Source organism: Festucalex cinctus, chromosome 1 (genome assembly GCF_051991245.1).
Source record: "Festucalex cinctus isolate MCC-2025b chromosome 1, RoL_Fcin_1.0, whole genome shotgun sequence".
Taxonomy (NCBI): Eukaryota; Metazoa; Chordata; class Actinopteri; order Syngnathiformes; family Syngnathidae; genus Festucalex; species Festucalex cinctus.
This window is the reverse complement of record NC_135411.1, coordinates 37,285,351-37,306,035: the sequence shown is the minus strand read 5'-3', so window position 1 is coordinate 37,306,035 and position 20,685 is coordinate 37,285,351. Positions and strand designations below refer to the sequence as shown.

The 20,685-nt window shown below is 40.7% G+C and overlaps 1 protein-coding gene across 2 annotated transcripts in view; it reads left to right on the top strand.

The window, feature by feature from the left end:
- The window catches only part of gspt1l (G1 to S phase transition 1, like), a 19,820-nt gene extending 2,116 nt beyond the window's left edge, over nt 1-17,704 (top strand). The window contains exons 2-14 of one of the 2 annotated variants that reach the window (XM_077534039.1): nt 138-182; nt 665-916; nt 2,541-2,574; nt 2,678-2,755; nt 2,943-3,123; nt 6,188-6,342; nt 8,280-8,420; nt 8,515-8,608; nt 11,857-11,937; nt 12,064-12,237; nt 12,324-12,413; nt 15,822-15,990; nt 17,036-17,704. In XM_077534039.1, coding sequence (XP_077390165.1) covers nt 138-182; nt 665-916; nt 2,541-2,574; nt 2,678-2,755; nt 2,943-3,123; nt 6,188-6,342; nt 8,280-8,420; nt 8,515-8,608; nt 11,857-11,937; nt 12,064-12,237; nt 12,324-12,413; nt 15,822-15,990; nt 17,036-17,088 — 1,547 coding nt within the window. In that variant the 3' untranslated portion in view covers nt 17,089-17,704. The remainder of the gene's footprint in view (nt 1-137; nt 183-664; nt 917-2,540; nt 2,575-2,677; nt 2,756-2,942; nt 3,124-6,187; nt 6,343-8,279; nt 8,421-8,514; nt 8,609-11,856; nt 11,938-12,063; nt 12,238-12,323; nt 12,414-15,821; nt 15,991-17,035) is intronic. The other variant, XM_077534049.1, reaches the window with a different exon arrangement.
- The last annotated feature ends 2,981 nt before the right edge of the window (nt 17,705-20,685 follow it).

Genomic DNA, 20,685 nt, shown 5'->3' with positions numbered 1-20,685 from the left:
AAATTGCTATTAATTGTGTACGTCTTTGATCAACAGAACAATAACTTGTAACATTATACAGGATACTAATACCTGATTATTGGACTTGAAATAATGCTTGGCAGTCGTCATTTTGCATAACATATGTTGTTTTTCAGTTGCTGTTGAAAAAACAGCCACCATGGAGGTGACAGAAAGTGCTGGTAGGTATGGCCTCAATGTCTTAGGTGTGTGCCAGCGAGCATTTCAGCAGTGAGCTCTGTTTTCTTGGCATTTGTTGTCCTGTAATGTACAGACAGTGTTATAGCAAGTCTTGTAACAAATTACTGGAGTGCTCTTAAAGAAATTTCAATTTTATGTGAATGACCCCTCTATTTGAATGTGATCTCCTACTCGTCTCCAATTAAGTTGTAGGTGAGCATCAGCTTCTTAGAGATTCTTACACACACATACCGTCATTGTTTTGTTTAAAAAAAAACAAAAAAAAACAATTCTTCAAGAACCTAGAATTGTTTCCGTCATAGGTAACATATAACAAAATGTGTTACTGAGATTCTGACTAAATTAAGCGGTCTTGCATGTGCTTGATTGGCTGTTGAACTCTGCATTCATTTTTAACAAATAACTAATAGATACTTTCCTAAAATGATTATTTGAAGAAAGTCAATCTGAAATGTTTTTGCAGTTCCATTGGAGAATGGTGACACGGAAATGACCCCAGAGGAACCATGGGACCAGAAAGAAGCTGAACCAAACGAGGAAGAGCCAGGAGGCGGGTGCTGTGGTGACCGTGGGCCAATGACGGTAGCAACAACTGAGGAGATGGGGTCAGAGATGGTGGAAGAGGAAGAAGAAATGCCTGCACCCAAGGTTCCGCCTACTCAACCAGATGCACCCAAGAAGGAGCACATCAATGTCGTGTTCATCGGACATGTAGGTCAGTGCAAATATGGCTCATAAGTTATGACGAATGTACTGAATGCAGTTGTTTGTCTTCAATACAGGTTAATTTGGTCTCAAAATAATCCAATTGATTGCATGTATCCAACAATATTTCAACTTGTACCGCTCCAAGGAGTGTTGATCTAAGCCAGGGATCGCACCTGGCCAAAGCACCTGATACTAAAGATCAGGATTGTTATCAGGCATGCTGATGAGCTGATTATATGAATTAGGTGTGCTAGTGGGCGGAAACGCCTAAAACCTGCAGGGCTCCAGTCCTCGAGGATCGGAATTGGTGAACACTGATCTAAACCTTCCGTGCATTGTCTTTAACATTAGAGGAAGCTGAGGATGACATTATCAATAACAAAAATAAAATTTGTTGTACACACAATGGCAGCATGGCTGAGAACGTTTTAAACTAGCCACCTTATGTCACTAACTCGCAAGATCATGTCATCCTCTGATGTCAGTGAATAGCATCTATATTGCATACATCTCGCTGCCTGTTATATACAATCAGGAAATTATGAGTAGAGGGGGGAAAAAATGCACATCTTTAACTCATCTTTACACTTTCCCAGACCGAAGTTCTTAAATTTGAGTACTGAGCGATAGCAAGCATCAATATTTATGTCAATGTCTTGCAGTTGTGAAGAATACTTTTTTTTTTTTTTAATTAAATATTGTTCAAAAACACAAACCTTTTCTTGAAAATATATACAGATGTATAGCCATACAAATTAGAGGAAAGAATTTATAACAGCATTAAACTGTCAACTCAAATAACCAACTGTCAAATAAGCCGAACCAAACAAATAAATTATTTTTATACTTTAAAAAAAAATGTCAGATATGAAGATTATCATTTATAATTTGCCAAAGCCTGAAAATTAAGTGTAAGTAAAAGACATAAGAATCTAAGAGGAACCCACAACCCGAACGAGCACATCACAGAAAATGGATGGTTGCGGAAACAGTTAAAGTTGGATGAAACAAGTAATTCTTTTTTGTTGTTTTCCCACCTTATGTGTACTGTATTTTCCGCACTATAGGGTGCACCTAAAAGCCTTCAATTTTTTGAAAAGCTGACCATGCGCCTTGTAATCCAGTGCGCCTTGTATATGGATCAATATTGAGCCGCAACAGGTCTCGCTGTCAAGACGCTATCAGTGACCCTGTACGATCGGTGACGCGCATGCGCAGAAGATCCCGCCATCTTGGATCGCTAGCTAATACGAATACTTTACCTCTGAGAAAATAATAAAAAAAAAACTGTTTATTCATTTTGGGAGTGAATGGAGTTGTCAGAAAGCTGGTTTGTAATCTATTAATAAAGTTTGACTGACCTATCTGACTCTTTTGTTGACATTCCCTTTAGTGCAGCACCATCTAATAGATGCATAACGTAATCCCAGCCTCTACTGTAGAGCTTTATATATGGAGAAAGTTTTAAAATATGTCATTCATTGAAGGTGCACCTTATAATTCGGTGTGCCTTATATATGGAAAAAGTTTTAAAATACGTCATTCATTGAAGGTGCGCCTTATAGTGCGGAAAATATGGTACTTCATGTTCATAATAAAGTGTCTAACACTAACATTTCTTTTCTCTTTAGATGCTGGAAAGTCCACTATTGGCGGACAAATCATGTAAGTTGCAATGTTTTTGTTTTAGTGAGCTCCAAAAATACTGTCGGTGAAATTACACAATTATTCATCTTATATGTCCTCTTATTCACTTCTTTACCTCCAGGTATCTTACAGGCATGGTAGATAAGAGAACATTAGAGAAATATGAGAGAGAGGCAAAGGAGAAGAACCGAGAAACCTGGTGAGTGGGTGTGTTGTCCTGTCTGTTTTCTTTTTTTTTTTTCAAGCTACAAAATGGAAATGTGCTCACTGGTGAGAAATGAAAAATTAATAATCGTTAAAAAGAAATGTAACAAATAATACAAAAATAAATCCCCCGTCTTCCTCAAAAATGTGGACGATTTAAACATCTCAATTCTTTCTTTAAGGTACTTGTCTTGGGCCTTGGACACCAATCAAGAGGAGAGAGACAAAGGCAAGACGGTGGAAGTGGGCCGAGCATACTTTGAGACAGACAAAAAGCACTTTACCATCTTAGATGCACCAGGCCACAAGAGCTTTGTGCCGAACATGATTGGAGGTGCATCACAAGCTGATTTGGCTGTGCTGGTGGGTAGAGGAAAAGACTCACGTTTGTTCAAAATTCACTGCACACACAAGCATCTCATCCATGTTAGATGTAATGCATTAATTAAGCCAATTCCAAGTTATACACATTTAGCTTCTTACACCAATTCTGTCTGCATGTATGTGTCATATGTGACCCACCACAGCAAAATCAGTCACATGTCATTGACCCATATTTCCGAAAATTTAATTTTGGTGTAACCAGAAAGATAATCTTAGCTTTCCTATGATAAATCACCCATTATGCTACTCATTACATCATTCATTATTACTCATGACATCATTGCACAGATATGAATAGGTCGATTCATTTGGGACTTGAGCTGTGTGCCTACAGTGATGCTAAGCTAGGATGGTCAAAGTCATGAGTTCTATGTGTATGGACTGCAAGAGAATAAAAGGCCAAGGATGCCGGTACATTGTGCTGCATACGGTTACATACAATGCAAAATCTGATTCCGATTGAAACTAGGGATGTCCCGATCTGATCACGTGATCGGAATTGGACGTTGTCTCCTGGTCAGGACTCGAATAAATATGAGGTTATATATATAATCAGCTTAGCGTGTGGCATGACGTCACTTTGCTGCAGTGACATTATTTGCATAATGCCATCGAGCGGAAGGGGCTAAACAAGGAAACAATGCCGAGGTATTTGGAAGTAGATGATAAGTTATATTTAATGTGTAAAACGGAGATTTGCACTATGTGCAAAGTGAGCATTTTGTGTGGCGCAAAGGATATACAGTAGGGATAGACCAATTATTGGCCGGGCCGATTATCAGTATTTGACATTTTGACAAATATCGGCATCATCCTTTTGATGAATCCGAAAGCCCACAAAACTGAAATTTCACCAAGCTGTGAATGCTTTCGAACGTAGCGAATTTTGTGTTTTTACTTGTCGCAAAGGCATTTTGAAAATATTCAGACAATTTTTCACTGTCTGCAAAGATCTTTTTAAAATCTTTTACAAATCCTGACGAAAACCCCAAATTAGTTACATTTAATTCTGCATACATTTGTCACCCACTGAAAATTATTTATTTATTTACTTGATTAGTTTTTAATTTAGCTTAATGACCCTGGAACCTACCTACAATTTCTGTTAACATTTTTCAACAAAGCTGTCTATATGTTTAAATTTAAAAGAAAACGTTTTTGTTTTTTTAATTTTCTGCTATTATTTTCTCATATTGCAAATGAATATCTGTTGGAAATATCGGTTATCGGCCTCCCTGACTACTAATAATCGGTATCCGCATCGGCCCTGAAAAAAACATTGTTCTATTACTAATATACAGTAGATGTGTTGCACGCTTCCCCACTGTGCGTTGCACTTCAATGTCAGGCGGCCCCGCTGCAATCAGCCACTGGCGGCTCTGGACGTGCTCTGAGTCCTCCCCGCAGATCCGGGTGAGGCACCCGCTGGGACTCTGCAGCAGCGTTGGAGGGACCACGGCGCTTAGCCTAGCCTAGCGTAGCGCGAATCTAGAAGGTCCGAATTCCTTCGCGGGGTCGCTAAACCCCGCCCTGGCCAGCAGTCTAGACTGGTGCGAGTCGACCAGTCAGGCTATGGTAAGATTAAATACATTTTGCTTGCTTGCTCTTCAAATGCAGCCTTTTGTTTGTTGTGAAGTTGGCTTTGTTTCGCTTACGCTTTAAAATGGTTACAGTAGGTTCTCAATAATAAAGCTCTTGTTAAAAAAAATAATATACTGGTTAATAACAGCCCTTTGAATAGATGTTCCACAAAAAGGGGGCGGTGGGGTAAATGTTTTACTTAGCTTACACTGCTCCACTCACCATATAAAAGATGGGTGGTTTTGTATTTAAAAAAAAAAAAAAAAAAAAAAACTTTTTTTTTTTCTTCTTCTTCTTCTTAAACGAACAGCAATATGATAAATCAACTTTTTGGAGCTTTTAGTCATGTTGAAATGCCAATTCCTCACCAAACACATGACCGAAGTGGTGTTTTCCTCCATTCGCCCTCTCTGAGAAATTCTAGGTCATTCTGCTCTCCAAGCACCAGCCCCTCCCAACCTTCGAAAACGAGCTGTTGGCACTCTTTGACGTCATAAGGTGCAGACCCACCCCCGTACCGCCTCTGCAGACTAAACGCACGCCCACTTTCTCTGAGACCTCCATGGGATAGTGACAAAAGTAGTCTTTATCAATAAACATTCTGTCCAAATGAATTGAAACCAATCAATTATCCTTCACATTTGCAATGCCAATGTGTAGCGACAATTGGCTGTCTTAAAATCCCACAAAGGTCCTGGCTGACACGTGTGTAAAATACAAGTAAAACTTTTGCAGTGTTGAACCTAACTGAATGGATAGTAGAGTGGTTACTAGTTAGTGTGCTTGCGCTCTAAGCAGCAAGTCCCCGTTTCGAGACCAGCTCAGGTTTCCCCCCCCCCCCCTCCTTCTTCTTTCGTCTCCTTTCTTCCCTCTCCTCCCCTCCTTCTCCGGCAAGGAGCCGTTTTGTTTAAAATGTTTATTGAAGAAATTATGGCTTGCATTCAGAGGAGTGCTCAAACGCAGATCTCCAACAGCAGACTGCAGTCGCCTCGCTGGGAGCGCGGCAATCACACGGGGAGAGGCGGGCTTTTACTGAACCGGTTTTACTTCCGTATTAGAAAACTAACCAGCAAAACACTTAATATTTAAATATGTAATATGTCAAAAAAAAAATACATCGCCCTGGTGTCAAAGGTAAGATTTAATCATTATATGCCTATAGTTAACTGTTGGAAGGGTTTAAAATACCGAAATGCCAAGGGATCGTGACTCGGAATCGGCCGATTTCAAAATGTGGTGACTCGGACTCCAAAAAGGTGTGATTGGGACATCCCTAATTGAAACTTGTAAATCAAAACCTGATCAGTCAGTTACAAATTAATTCAGCTGCAGTATAACGGCCTGGATTTAGCACTGTATGTCAACCAAAATGCCTGGTGGCATGTGTTCCTTGTTGCATCTTTTATGTTATATTTTATGTCATTTACAGTTAGATTGTAACACAACAAATGCTGTCCTCCAGGTGATCTCTGCCAGGAAAGGCGAGTTTGAAACAGGTTTTGAAAAGGGCGGACAAACACGGGAGCACGCTATGTTGGCCAAAACAGCGGGTGTCAAGCACCTGATTGTTTTGGTGAATAAAATGGATGACCCTACAGTCAACTGGAGCCTAGAAAGGTAGGTAGATGCATCGGAATGATCACACTATAAATAAAGTTAGTCTTGCAATATCGTGCCTCATTTGGACATGACAGAAACATCTTCCTTTGCTAAATTGTAATCACATTTATAATTGTCTCAAGCAAAGAACAAAACTATGATTTGTACTTTCAATCATTGAAATCACATTTTCCTTGAATTAAATATGTGGTGGATAAAAGCAAGGGAAAGTTTGCACGGGTGTGTTCTAAATCAAATGTGGATATATTCGTATTTTCTGTAAATTTATGCATTACCTCACCCCGCCCCCTTCTCTGACCATTAGTGGTTTGCCATTTGCGAAAAGCCTTGGCTGAAAGGGAAGTAGTGGTGTCAAGGAAGTATGTTGAAGTTATTTACATCAGCTGAGATACTAATATCTATCGTTTGGTGCATCAGAATCTATAACAGATATTGAGTGATATAAGTGACACAAAGGATGAAGATTTCATTGGATTTAGTGATTGAGTGAGTGAAACTGATAGTTTGGTAAACTTGTTAGCATGTTCTTTATGCTAGAGTTATATGAATAACTTGTAGTGATGGGAACATAATTCCCCCACGGAACGTTGGGACGAAGGGAGAGTTCCGGGTGGAAGGTTTTGTTATGTGGAAAAGGGGAGTTAGCCTGTTAGCTTCTAGCTGAGTGGGGAGTTGCTGTTAAGACCTCAGAAGCTGATGTCAAAACACCAGCCTTTGGCTCTGTGCTTCAACCCTCCGACTCGCGTCACTGCTTGCTACAAACTCTTAATATGTTACGTTGTTACTGACATTACCAGGCATGTCAGTCATGTAACGTTAGTATACCGTACACTTATTCAGCCTGTTGTTCTCTTTTATTTTTATTTTAAATTGCCTTTCAAGACGGCATGTATGTCTTTGGTGTGTTGGATTGTACCAAATAAATTTCCCCCAAAAATGCGACTTATACTCCAGTGCGACTTGTGTTTTTTCCTTCTTAATTATGCATTTTTTTGGCTGGTTCGACTTATAATCCGGAGCAACGTATAATCGGAAAAAATAGAGTAGTTAGATTTCATCATAATCAATTTACAGTATTGGTGTACATCACTTGGACACGCTCATGTGGGGCATGACATACCTTTTTAGTTTTGGGTTGGTGGCCGGATCAAATCAGTGAGAATCAATTGGAGTCTTTTGAATATTGAGGACTCTGTCCCGAATTTCTGCAAGGGTCAACAATTGGGAAATCAAGCTGCGCCATTTTTATCTTGAAAAGTTGGTTTGGTACTGTTTGAGTCTTATCTGTAAGATAGAGATCAGATTATTGATTTGCTCATAAATGAAAAGTGTTTGCTCTAACCTTGGAATCAGGTCAATATTTCACAATTTAGTGCACAAGATAAACTCGAGATAGTTACGGAACTTCAGGTCACGAATGTCCCTGTTAAATTGTTTTATGACAGCATTTTCTGACATACTGAGAAGTATACATAATTATTTCTTCAGTGTTGTATTTTTTTGGGAAATCCTGTTGTGTAGGTTTTACAAGCAGGAAGCCCAAATTGTGTACAAAGAAACCAATTAAAACTTTAAAATGTTTAAATTGTGGGCCCTAAATCTACAATCAATGAAAGTTTAACTTTTTGAATTGAATTGTGGAAATTATTCAACGTTTCCAAGATATTGGCATTTTTTTTGGAAAGAGTCTGTCACTTTGTGAACAGTCACAGCATCCACGCGGAATGTGGAGTTGTGCTTTCTTGCACGCAATTGTCACATGGCTCTGTATCTTTGAGTTTGCTCACAAGTAGCTGTCAGTGGAGCGTGAGCCATTGAGTGAATAAACTTGGTAAACTCAGGTTCCACTTGAATGCAGTGTCATGGCATTTCAGTTTATTTTTATTTTTTTCTCCATGCACTTTACATGGCCCCCTTTCTGTCCCAATGCTCAGGTATGAAGAGTGTAAGGAGAAACTAGTGCCATTTTTGAAGAAGGTGGGCTTCAACCCAAAGAAAGACATTCATTTCATGCCATGCTCAGGGCTAACAGGAGCCAACCTGAAGGAGCCAACTGATATGTGCTCCTGGTACACGTAAGTTCTTAAATATGACCAGACATAAAGCCTTTCTTTTCTTTTTGCCCACATTCTTCTAACTCCAACATGTGTCCATATTTTCTTTTTTCAGAGGTTTACCATTCATTCCACACCTGGACAGTTTGCCAAATTTTAACAGATCAAGTGATGGCCCTATCAGATTACCCATTGTAGACAAATACAAGGTAACGTTTAAGATTTTTTGCGCACTTATATTTAATACAGGGTTCCCGCGGGGTCTTAAAAAAAATAAAATAAAATTTTAAAAAAAACATTTTATCCCTTACATGTCTTAAAAAAAACCACCCATATTTTCATCGCAGGTCTAAAATTTTATTTACCAAAGTCTTAAAATTTCCATCCGCTCCGTCCATTCTGAGAAAAGAAATATGCGTGCACTGTCTGTGCGTTTTGGCAGACGGAAATGTCATATGTTGACAGCTGCATGCAGTGTTGTCACAGTAAAGCTGTTCTGACAGCTGGAAACCTTTGTTTTGTAGGTGCCGCAGGAAGTGTTAATTTAGTATTCATGTCGTGTGAGAGGGAAAAGCGTTGAACCTTAATGGTTGCCAGTGTCCAAAGTTAACTTGGCTGGAAATTCATTTGAAAGGTACCGCGTTGGTAAACATCAACAGGCCTGAAAATTACCCACCTTGTGGCGAAATACGCCGTTCAGAAACCAAAATATGTGACCAACGTAAATCGTGGAGAAGCGATGAGAAAGTGGGAACGTATGATAACGCTATCTAGCAGGCTAACGTAAACCCACCTATCACAAACCACCTACAGTTTTGCTATTTAAACACCGTTATTGGATTGGCAGACCGGGGTGGTGGTCCCCCTTTTTAAGAAGGAGGACCGGAGGGTGTGTTCAAACTTCAGGGGGATCGCACTCGATAGCCTCCCTGGTAAGGTCTATTCAGGGTGCTGGAAAGAGGGCTCCGTTGGGAAGTCTAATCTCGGATTCAGGAGGAGCAGTGTGGTTTTCGTCCTGGCCGTGGAACAGTGGACCAGCTCTACACCCTAAGCAAGATCCTCGAGGGTGCGTGGGAGTTCGCGCAACCTGTCCACATGTGTTTTGTGGATTTGGAGAAGGCGTTCGACCGTGTCTCTCGGGGAGTCCTGTGGGGGGGTGCTTCGGGAGTACGGGGTACCGAGCCCCCTGATACGGGCTGTTCGGTCCCTGTATGACCGTTGCCAGAGTTTGGTCCGCATTGCTGGCAGTAACCCGGGGTTTTCACCGGATGCGGTTGCGGTGCGGTTGCGGTGCGGTGCGTCTTGACTGCGTGCTCCGGACGGGTCAATTTTTTTGTCAATCCACACCGGCTCCGCACAGCTGCGGTCCGGCAGCTCTGTCGCCGCCCACTTCCCAACGTGTCTCGCGGGACCGCGCGCGCGATCATGTGGCATTTCACAACGAGAGGTGGACTTCTTTTGATTTAACATTTTCTTCTTCTTCTGCTATGAGATTCCATGCAGCATCCTTTTTTTGGTTGTCCTTGTAAAGTATATTAATAACGAGAGTCGGGTCAGTGCGGGTCCACTCTTTATTTCTGTCTTCCGCGTCCGGCTGCCGCTCAGTACGGCAAGCGAGACGGGCACAACAAGCAATCGCGAACATCAAACTCACAATACATTACAGTCCTTATAAAAAGGATGTGCCGTGTCATATATTATTTTGTGGTTTTCCACCTCCAATATAAACCTCTCCTCGTCCATGTTCGCTGGTGTCTAAACCGTGAATGAGCACATGGCCCGGCGACGCCCACGTCACGTTTTGCTGAAAAACTTGCGAAATAGGAGCTGGCGAGTGTTTTATTCTGAAAAGTAATCGGAAATTTATTTTGAAACTGCCTCGGTCTTCCTGTCCCGCTCGATGTGTTTTGTGCTAGCTTGCCATTTGCCGGAGGCCTACCGCTGCGGCGTCCGGCAAAAATAGAAAATAGGTCTATCCTTGCGGAAGGCTTGCGGCACGCCGCAGGCCTTCCGCAGTCGACACGCAACGCACCCGCAAGCGGTGTAAACTGCACCATTCGAATGAATGGAATCTAATTGCTTGCGTCGCCGGACCGCACCGCAACCGCACCGCAACCGCAACCGGTGAAAACCCGGGGTAAGAGATTCATTTCCAGTGAGGGTTGGACTCTGCCAATGCTGCCCTTTGCCACCGATTCTGTTCATAATTTTTATGGACAGAATTTCTAGGCGCAGCCGAGGCGTTGAGGGGTTCTGGTTTGGTGGCCTCAGCATTGCTTCTCTGCTTTTTGCAGATGATGTGGTGCTGTTGGTTTCTTCAAGCCGGGATCTCCAACTCTCACTAGAGCGGTTCGCAACCAAGTGTAAAGCGGTTGGGATGAAGATCAGCACCTCCAAATCCAAGACCATGGTCCTCAGTCGGAAAAGGGTAGCGTGTCCTCTCCGGGTCGGAGATGAGATCCTGCCCCAAGTGGAGGAGTATCTTGGGGTCTTGTTCACGAGTGACGGTAGGATGGAGCGAGAGATCGACAGGCGGATCGGTGCAGTGTCTGCAGTGATGCGGTCTCGTATCGGTCCGTCGTAGTGAAGAAAGAGCTGAGCCAAAAGGCGAATCTCTCGAATTACCGGTCGATGTACGTTCCAACCCTCACCTATGGTCACAAGCTGTGGGTCGTAACCGAAAGAACAAGATCCCGGATACAAGCGGCCGAAATGAGTTTCCTCCGCAGGGTGTCCGGGCTCTCCCTTAGTGATAGGGTGAGAAGCTCGGTCATCCGGGAGGGACTCGGAGTCGAGCCGCTGCTCCTCCGCGTTGAGAGGTCTAAAATTTTTGTCACAATGGTTTAAAAAAGGTTTAAAATTTAACTTGGTGAACCCTGTAATACCAGGCTACTCGATTTTTTGTCGGAACTAACTCCTGCTAACAAGTCTTTTTAAGCACAAAACAATGTAGCTATAGAGCCAAGGCCGCCGCTCCATACACGTAGACAATTTATTATTGTGGCATGAGAAGCTGTTACCCCCGAGAAACGTGGCGTTTGACACACGTCGTTGTTGAAATCCGTTTTCTATCTATCTGCAGCATTCACGAGTTGTAAGCACGTGCACACACCACCACCACCATGAAATGCCCGATCCCACCTGATGAGGGGAGAGAGATGTTTTTCAAGTAATCGTAACGAGCATCCGTCATCCATAAACATACATGAGCACCTCCTCCAGAATTACGAAATCTTGTGAGTCGGGTCATTACGAGAGCACCTCAGAAACGACACACTCTTCAATGGAAACGCCTATAAGTCAAAATTGTACTTTATTAAAAGTAGAAATATTGCTTATATTTTGCGAAAAACTGTCATTGAAACGCCGTTAGTGAAAGGTTGTGCTGCTTGGTGACAGTAATGTTGCATTTCAAACAGAAGAAATAACATTACTCATAATTATGTCTCTCCTGCAGGACATGGGCACGGTCATTCTAGGCAAACTTGAGTCGGGCTCAATAAGTAAAGCACAGCAGCTTGTTATGATGCCAAATAGGGTAAGACCTGTGTTTCTCTAGTACGGACAATAAAAGCTTGATCTTATTTTTTGTTTGTTGTGTGTTTTACACTTGAATTCCCCGTTGCTCCGCTCCTATGATGTGAATGTCATTATGTCTTAACAGCATGTGGTGGAGGTGCTGAGCCTCTTGTCTGATGACATGGAGACAGACGATGCAGGACCTGGAGAAAATCTAAAGTTGCGACTGAAGGGCATTGAAGAGGAGGAGATCCTTCCTGGCTTCATCCTGTGTAATGCAGAGAACCTCTGCCATTCTGGGCGCACCTTTGATGCTCAGGTCATTTTAGAACAACAAATCAAATGCTATGTCAGTCCTACACAATTTTATTAATGTGAAAACTCATAGCAGTGTTTTCCTTTTAGATTGTCATTATTGAACACAAATCCATCATCTGTCCGGGTTATAACGCTGTCCTACACATTCACACGTGCATTGAAGAGGTGCAGATTACGGTAAGCACATAAAAGGTTGGAAAGTATTTAACGCCAAAGGTCGTCATTAATTAATTAAATTCCCTATGATTATGTATATAGTTATTAATTTATTTATTTCTCTATTTAATTATTTCATGGTCACTGTGTTGCGGTCTTTCGTGAATTTATTTTGTGTCAAACTCGCCCATCAAAGTTTGGTGGGCAGGTCCTATCACCTGATTGGTCAATCTGCTCACCAAGTCAAGCCAAATCCAGTTCAGAATAGTCAATTGATGCGCGGAGTGAGTAGCTAGTAAACACAATTGATAGGCTGGGTGGCGCTATTCACCTCAATAGGTGCGTTTCCGTTAGACTCAGATTTAGGCTTTCATGAGGTGCTTTTTGAGACGTGTTGAAATGGAAGTACTTTGCAAAATTTTAATGGAAACGCTTTTCTTTCGCATTTCCTACTAGTCTTGTGACTCCGCCCGTTCACGGAGAAAAGGAAGTAGGAAGTAAAGGGCCACTCGCATTTGTGTCCCAATTGCTTCCCAAGGGCACAACAAGTCTTATTAAAGGGATCGTTCGGCTTTTTTAACATGAATCTCAATTTGATCCTCACCTCCCGTGTGTGCGATCAGCACTGACTTACCCCTGACAGCGTTCTGTGACACGCGTTCTGGTTCGGCGTTGGGCGAGAGGAAAATAGTCCAGCAAGCTGGCTGGGGTCTCGGAAATACAGCGTTTTTCTTCTAAAAACTATTTGTTTTCAAAAGCGTGATACATTTCCATCACAATACTCTTTTCTGAATAAAATCAGACGCCATTACCGCCAGCCACTACTTTTCTGTTCGTTCGTATCACTGCGCGACGCCCTGTAGAACGCTAACCGACGCACTGCAGCCAGCTAGCTGATACTTCCGCCGAAAAGGCAAACAACTTCAGGCGGAAGTATCAGCTAGCTGGCTGCAGTGCGTCGGTTAGCGTTCTACAGGGCGCCGCGCAGTGATACGAACGAACGAACAGAAAAGTAGTGGCTGGCGGTAATGGCGTCTGATTTTATTCAGAAAAGAGTATTGTGATGGAAATGTATCACGCTTTTGAAAACAAATAGTTTTTAGAAGAAAAACGCTTTATTTCCGAGACCCCAGCCAGCTTGCTGGACTATTTTCCTCTCGTCCAACGCCGAACCAGAACGCGTGTCACAGAACGCTGTCAGGGGTAAGTCAGTGCTGATCGCACACACGGGAGGTGAGGATCAAATTGAGATTCATGTTAAAAAAGCCGAACGATCCCTTTAAGCACAAAGCGGTTTAACGAAATAGCCAAGGCTCCATTTTTTTTCGTCTTTTTTTTTTTTTCTAGTCAGTGCCCTGGTTAGCCACAGGGCGGCTAACCATCAACCATCCAGCACTAAATAGAGATCAGTGCCTCAGCGAGAAGCCACAATGGTGGCCAGTCCGCCACTTTCTAAACTGTTGTAAGTCCAACAACAAACATCACCAAAGTGATCAAAACATTGCAACAAAAAACGAACAAACAAACCAAAAAAAAAACCCACAAAACAGAATTTGCGTTTATCTATGTAAAACGTTACTAACAACAGTAGCAAATTTAAATTCAGCTCAACTTTAATTGGAGAGCACTTTAAAAGAAATCACTGCAAGAAAACTACTGTAGCCTACATGGAGTAAAAATCAAACGTACGAAAACAAAACATTAAATTAACAACAAACCGTAAACACTATCACATTCCAAAGCAATGTAGACACTCGTGTCGACCTAAAAGCCAGCATATGTCGAGGTATCACTTGCTGCCCGCTACACTGCAATTTCCAGGCATCATAAACAAAGACTTAATAATCTCCCTGCATCTATCTATAATATTTAGTCTAATCGAATTTGAGATAATCCCTTAAATGTATCCGGTCTGAAACACGCAAACAATTTATTCTCGTGACGTTGCATGATGTGACCGCCTACATGAACTGCGAGATCTCGCGAGAGTCGAGGCGGGAAAGTACAAACAACAAGCCTCGATCACTCTATATCAGCCAAAAATCCATCACCGTAGCCGCCATGTTTCTAACCAGTCCAGGACGAAGCAGTCGATTAGACAAGATTGAGTGAATCAGGCTTTAGCCCCGCCCAATAACTTTGATGGGCGAGTTTGACAGATAAAATAAATTCACAAAACACTTTGGACACTCGTCTTGAGACGGTTCTGTCTGTACAAGATTTGTTTGAGGAACGAAGCCGGCTTTGCTTCCGTGTAAACAGGGCCTTAGACCAGGCATGCTGCTTGGTGGCAAACCAGAAGAGCTGCTAACAAAAACATTTTTGCCATCCAGCATAATAAACATATCATTTAGGTATATATATGACTGTTGCAGCAATAAAAATGCACGTAAATGTATGTAAAATATTGGAATATGTATCGCCTTGAAGATCATGTATTGGGCTACATATGTATCACGATACGATACGTATCGTGAGCCCTCTATCGCTATACGTATCGTATTGTGAGGTTGTTGGCAATACCCAGCCCTAATTTACAAGGATGTAACTCACCATTCAGATTGGCGATATACAAGCTTTTAAATGACTTGGTCATCTCAAGCACTTTACCACATAATATCCATTTGAATTTGAGGTTTAAGACGAGCGTTGGAGGGATTAAGTCAGGAATACCACAGTTTACCACACTTTGGCTAGGATGGGAAAGACCATCACTTGTTTTTGTTTTTTTTGTTGTTGTTTTTTTTTTATTTTTGGGGGGGTGGGGGGATGTGTATGAATGAATGTTTTTTTTTTTTTAGTTTGGTTCCAATCATGTACAGAAAAGAAACAGACAGCGTTAATCAAGAAGCAATCTTCTTTTTCTATTTACTTAATTTATAACTCAACACAAACATCCTTCAAACTGTATCTGCTTGTATATATTGTACATACTACTTTTACATGGATCCCCTATGATTCAAACTGAGACGAATGCAGTGAATAGGTGAGTTTTGCAAAGAGGATATATTCCGAAAAAATGTGAAGAGGGGAATTCCAAATGCCGAACTGCGAATATACAGTGTTAGATACCTATATGTTTTTGTTTTTTTTGTTTTTTGTTTTTTTTTTTAAATCTGATCATAAATCATATAGGGAAAACTTAACATTTCAAGTTCCTTTTAAAAGCCAAGTTGTGGCTGAGCAGATTCAGAGGATGGAGCTGTTTTACTTGATGCCTGATATCACTAATACTTTTGTGATGTGTATCAATTAAGCAAGCCTTTCTGGTCACTAGTCAGCTGATCGATCGAAATTAAACTTGATGGAAGAGAAAATTGTGTGTAAAAAGAGGATGCTGATTTAAGTTTAAAAAAACAAAAACAAAACTGTTCTGCTTCCTAATTCCATAAATCCCAAATGTTGTGTGTGATTCTCTTCCCTCTTCAGGCCTTAATCTGTCTGGTAGACAAAAAGTCAGGTGAGAAGAGTAAGACACGGCCACGATTTGTGAAACAAGACCAGGTCTGCATTGCTCGGCTGCGCACGGCAGGAACCATTTGCCTCGAGACCTTTAAAGACTTTCCTCAGATGGGACGGTTTACCTTACGGGATGAAGGTAAAGCACAGTCAAATAAAGCATATTCCAATTTAGTCAAGCTGTCATTTTTCAGTTGTAGCAGTAGTACTAAGAACAGTATAATTAAGTTTCTCATGCTGTATTTCTAAGATAAACAAGATTGTCCATGCGTCATTTTGTTTTGTTTACACAATTTCTTCAAACCGGTGCATGACTAGCTTGTATTCTATATTAGGGCTGGGCCATATAACTGAAAATCGTTTCACGATATAAATATCTCATTATCAGTTGAGATATATATATATATATATATATATATATATATATATATATATATATATATATATATATATATATATATTAGTCATTCAAATAAGGATCCATAGACAAAACGCTGAATTTAGGTAATTTTATTTTATTTTTTTATTTAACCTTTAAATAGGTTAACAAATCTATGAAAAGTTTAACTGATCAATATAAACATTAAATAATATATTTTTAGCCATAATGTGCTTAGTAGGACTGGACAGATGACGATGTACTGTATGTTTTTAGCTGGGTCATTATTATCATACAACATTTATTCTTTTACTTGCCTGTGAAGTGCAATGCTTGGCTAGCACTGGAGCTAGCACGCCCTTTACTTATCCACCACATATCCATCTGAAGGTGTTTGATCATGTTCGTCATTTATTTGAACAAAGTTAAGCCACAATTTCTTTCAATGTGTCTATGCCACATGCTTGCGCGCACGTCTTCTTAACTGGTTTGGCGGACGAAGTTCACACAATGGTTCTTCTACATTCAAAACATGTTTTTGTGCTCCAAATTTCCTCTTTACATACTTGTAGCACAAATCTAACAAGACTTCGATAACATGAAGACGTAGACAAAAATATTGTGTTTTTCTGGGTTTTTTATTGTCTAAAACTGGACTTAAAACTATTATCTACAGAAATGACTTAAAAAGTTGACTAAAACTACGATGCATTTTCATCCAAAAGACTAAAACCAAAAACTTGAGCGGCTGCCAAAGCAACACTTGACGATTATGACAAAATTATTGTGTGCGTGTGTTTCTCAGGTAAGACCATCGCTATTGGTAAGGTTCTGAAGCTGGTTGCAGAGCGAGACTGAAGACGCAGTTGCTGGAAAAATCCAGTTGGGAAGAAACAGGTGGAGCTCGGCCATAACCTGCCCAGTGTTGTCGGCGGCAAAGGCACCTCCCTCTGACGCCTACCTTCTGTGTGTCGATGATCAGCTTCAGAAGAAAAGAAAAAAACATGATAAAGAGATACCGGTTTTTAAGTCAGTGAAATCCAAGATGAAGTCCACTCAAGTCAGCTTTCTCATATTGAGAGCTCCGCTGCCATTTTTGGGTTAGCCCGCCCTCCACCTCTCCCCACCTCTCTTGTCTGGTCAATTCATCATGAAAGCAATTTATTTTTTTTTTTTCTCTCTATTCCATTTTATTTACTTGCTTTCGTAAATGACAGAAGTTATATCTGTGAACAAATGTGGACCAAGATTTTTGCTTGGAATGTAAAGTGATTTCAGAAAAAAAGTGCTGCAAAAACAAATAGTCTGAAAGAATTTCAACAATTGAAACCAAAATGTTTATTTGGGTGTTCATGACTCCCTTTGCTTTTACCCAGTTTTTGGTTTCTTGTGTGGCGTTCTGGCTGTCTGCTTGAGCGTGCTCAAATATTAAAGCAAACAACTATGACAATAAAATATTTGGAAAAACGCTTCTCCTTTAAGAATGGATTTATAATGCTGTCATTTTATTGTATTCTGGAGCTTACAGTATTCATCAGAAGCACCATGAGTGGTAAAAATGTGACAAATGATTTAATATAATACCAATGTTTTATATAATGCCACAATGTAGACATTGCAAAATATGGTAATGTTTAATGTTGAGCACAGTTAAGATAAGGAATGCATTCATAACGTATTTGACGTCAGACAGTGAAACAAAAGTGCACCTGTGTTATTACTGCACGAGTACTGCCTCATAGATGGAACCTTAACCGTCTCTATGCCCTTCAATCGCATTTGGGTGCCTGTCAATACATGATCTGTGAGGACCATGACCAAGAATTACTCATGTCCTTGACTCCATCTGCATGCTCCTGACTCCAATATAAAAACTTTTTTGTTTTGTTTTTGAGAAATAGGTTGCAGGTCCATGCGATGCAGTTGCATTAGCAGGTATTCCAGAGTTCATTTCGAAATGATCAGCACTTGATGTTTTTCCCCACATTTTGTGTCAAAGCCATATTCCAAACAGTGAAACACTTTTTTTTTTCCCATCAAAATTCTGCACACATCCCATAATGAGTTGTAATACTTTTTTTAAATGTATCAAAAAATGTATATAAAGATAAAAGTACGGTCATGTAAAAAAAAAAAAAAAAAAAAGTCTTGGTCAGCAGAATTTTTAGGTGCACTTACAGGATACGGCCTCAAAAAGACTGCTCACACAGCAGCGCCAACAAATGCATAAACCAATGTTTCTCAACCCTGGTCTTCGGGGTACACTATCCAACATGGTTTCCGTGTCTCACTCTTCACAATGCAGGTGATTCCAATGACAGCTAATCAGCAAGCTCTGGAGAAGCCTGATAGCGATCCTCACATGCACTGGAAAAGGCAGACATGAAAAACGGGCTGGCTAGTATGCCCCAAGGACCAGGGTTGAGAGACAGTGGCGTAAATAACAGTATTTTTAAGACACGTTATTGTACATTAGTAAGGACGTGATGTAAAGCTCAGTGTGTATAGCTGTGAGGTGGAAACTTATCAAGAAGTGTGTGTGTGTGTTGATGGATTTGAAGCGCTCAAGCTGGCAAAACTTTAGGCAAGGCAAGTTTATTGGTATAGCACATTTCATACACAAGGCAACTCGATGTGCTTTACACAAGGAAAGAACACGTAAGCATCAACAAACAGAGCAAAGAAGAGAAAACAAAAGTAGGTTACAAAATGTAAAACCTTTAGCATGAGGAAGTTTTTAAAAATAAAATGGAAAAACCTGATTAATTAAAGTTGTTTAAAAGTCCTTAATCAAAGGGATGAGGGGGGGGGGGGGGGGGAGGGTTTTTAACCTGGATTTAAAAGCATTTACACTCTGGGCTGACTTCACTTCTGTTGGCAGCCTATTCCATTTGTGTGCAGCATAACAGCTAAATGCAGCTTCACCATGTTTGCGTCGATCTCTGGGTTCCACTAGTTGGCCTAAGTCCGTAGATCTCAGAGCCCTGCTGGGTTTGTACTCAATCAGCATTTCTTGAATATATTCAGCACCCAACCATTTATAGACCAGTAGCAGAACTTTAAAATCGATTCTACATCTGACTGGGAGCCAGTTTAAATCCTTAAGTACTGGAGTAATATGTTCTGATCTCTTTGTTTTGGTCAAAAATCGAGCTGCAGCGTTCTTAATGAGCTGCAATTGTCTCATGTTCTTTTGAGAGAGTCCAGTCAGAAGATTTTTAGTTTTACAGTAATCGAGCCTGCTGGAGATAAAAGCATGGATAAGCTTCTCTTGGTCTGCTTGAAGCATGCAGTCCTTCAGTCTGGATATGTTTTTCAGCTGGTAAAAGGCTGTTTTAGTGATGAATTTAATATGATTGCCAAAGGTCAGGTCTGAGTCTATTAGTACCCCAAAATTTCGAACTTGTTTTTTGGTTTCAAAAGACAGTGACTCAAGCTGTTTTTTGTTTTTGTTTTGTTTTTTAACAGCAATCCTCTTCTCCGTATTGCCGAAATATGACCTCTGTTTTGTTTTCGTTCAGCTGAAGGAAATTTTGGTTCATCCAGTTGTTAACTTGCTCTAGAGAATGACACAATACGTTAATAGAACTGCTGTCATTTGGGGACATTGATAAATACAATTATGTGTCATCGGCATAACTATGATAGTCAACATCGGCGTTCTGAAGCATTTGACCCAAAGGTAATATATACAGTCTGAACAACAGGGGTCCAAGGACTGACCCTTGAGGGACCCCACATATCATGGCCTTTCAATCAGATTCAAAATTTCCAATGGTCACAAAGTAACTCCTTCAAGTAGAATCTGAACCATTTTAGGACTGTTCCATTTAACCCCACCCAAGTTTCCAGCCTGTCGAACAGTATATTATGATCAATCGTGTCAAATGCTGCACTGAGGTCCAACAAGACGAGAACCGATACCTTCCCTGCATCAGTGCTCAATCTTATATCATTCAGTACTTTAATCAGAGCTGTTTCTGTACTGTGATGAGGTCGGAAACCTGACTGGAATTTATCCAAAAGTCCGTTTAAGCTCAAGAAATTGCTGAGTTGATTAAAAAACACTTTTTCTTTTTCTTTTTCTTTTTTTAGAATGGGCTTGAGATGTATGAAGCTCACTTGATTGAAGTTGTTGATTATTTGCTGTAAATCGATTTTAACATATTTCACAATAGTTTTGAAAAAGTCACATGGTCTTGCGTCATTGCATTTATCTGTTGAGAGGAGTTCTGGCGCTGTTTGATTTGTGAGTTTGTCGATCACGGCAAATCGAGTGCTAATGATTTCAGAGAAGTGTTGTTGTCTAGCTATTACTAGCTCTTTGTTAGAATGACAAATACATTGTCTGTACAGGTCAAAATGAATTTGGAGTTCAGTTTTTCTCCACTTTCACTCAGCTTTTATGCACTTTAATTTCAAAGTCATTATGTGGGAGCACACCTCCAAGGTGTT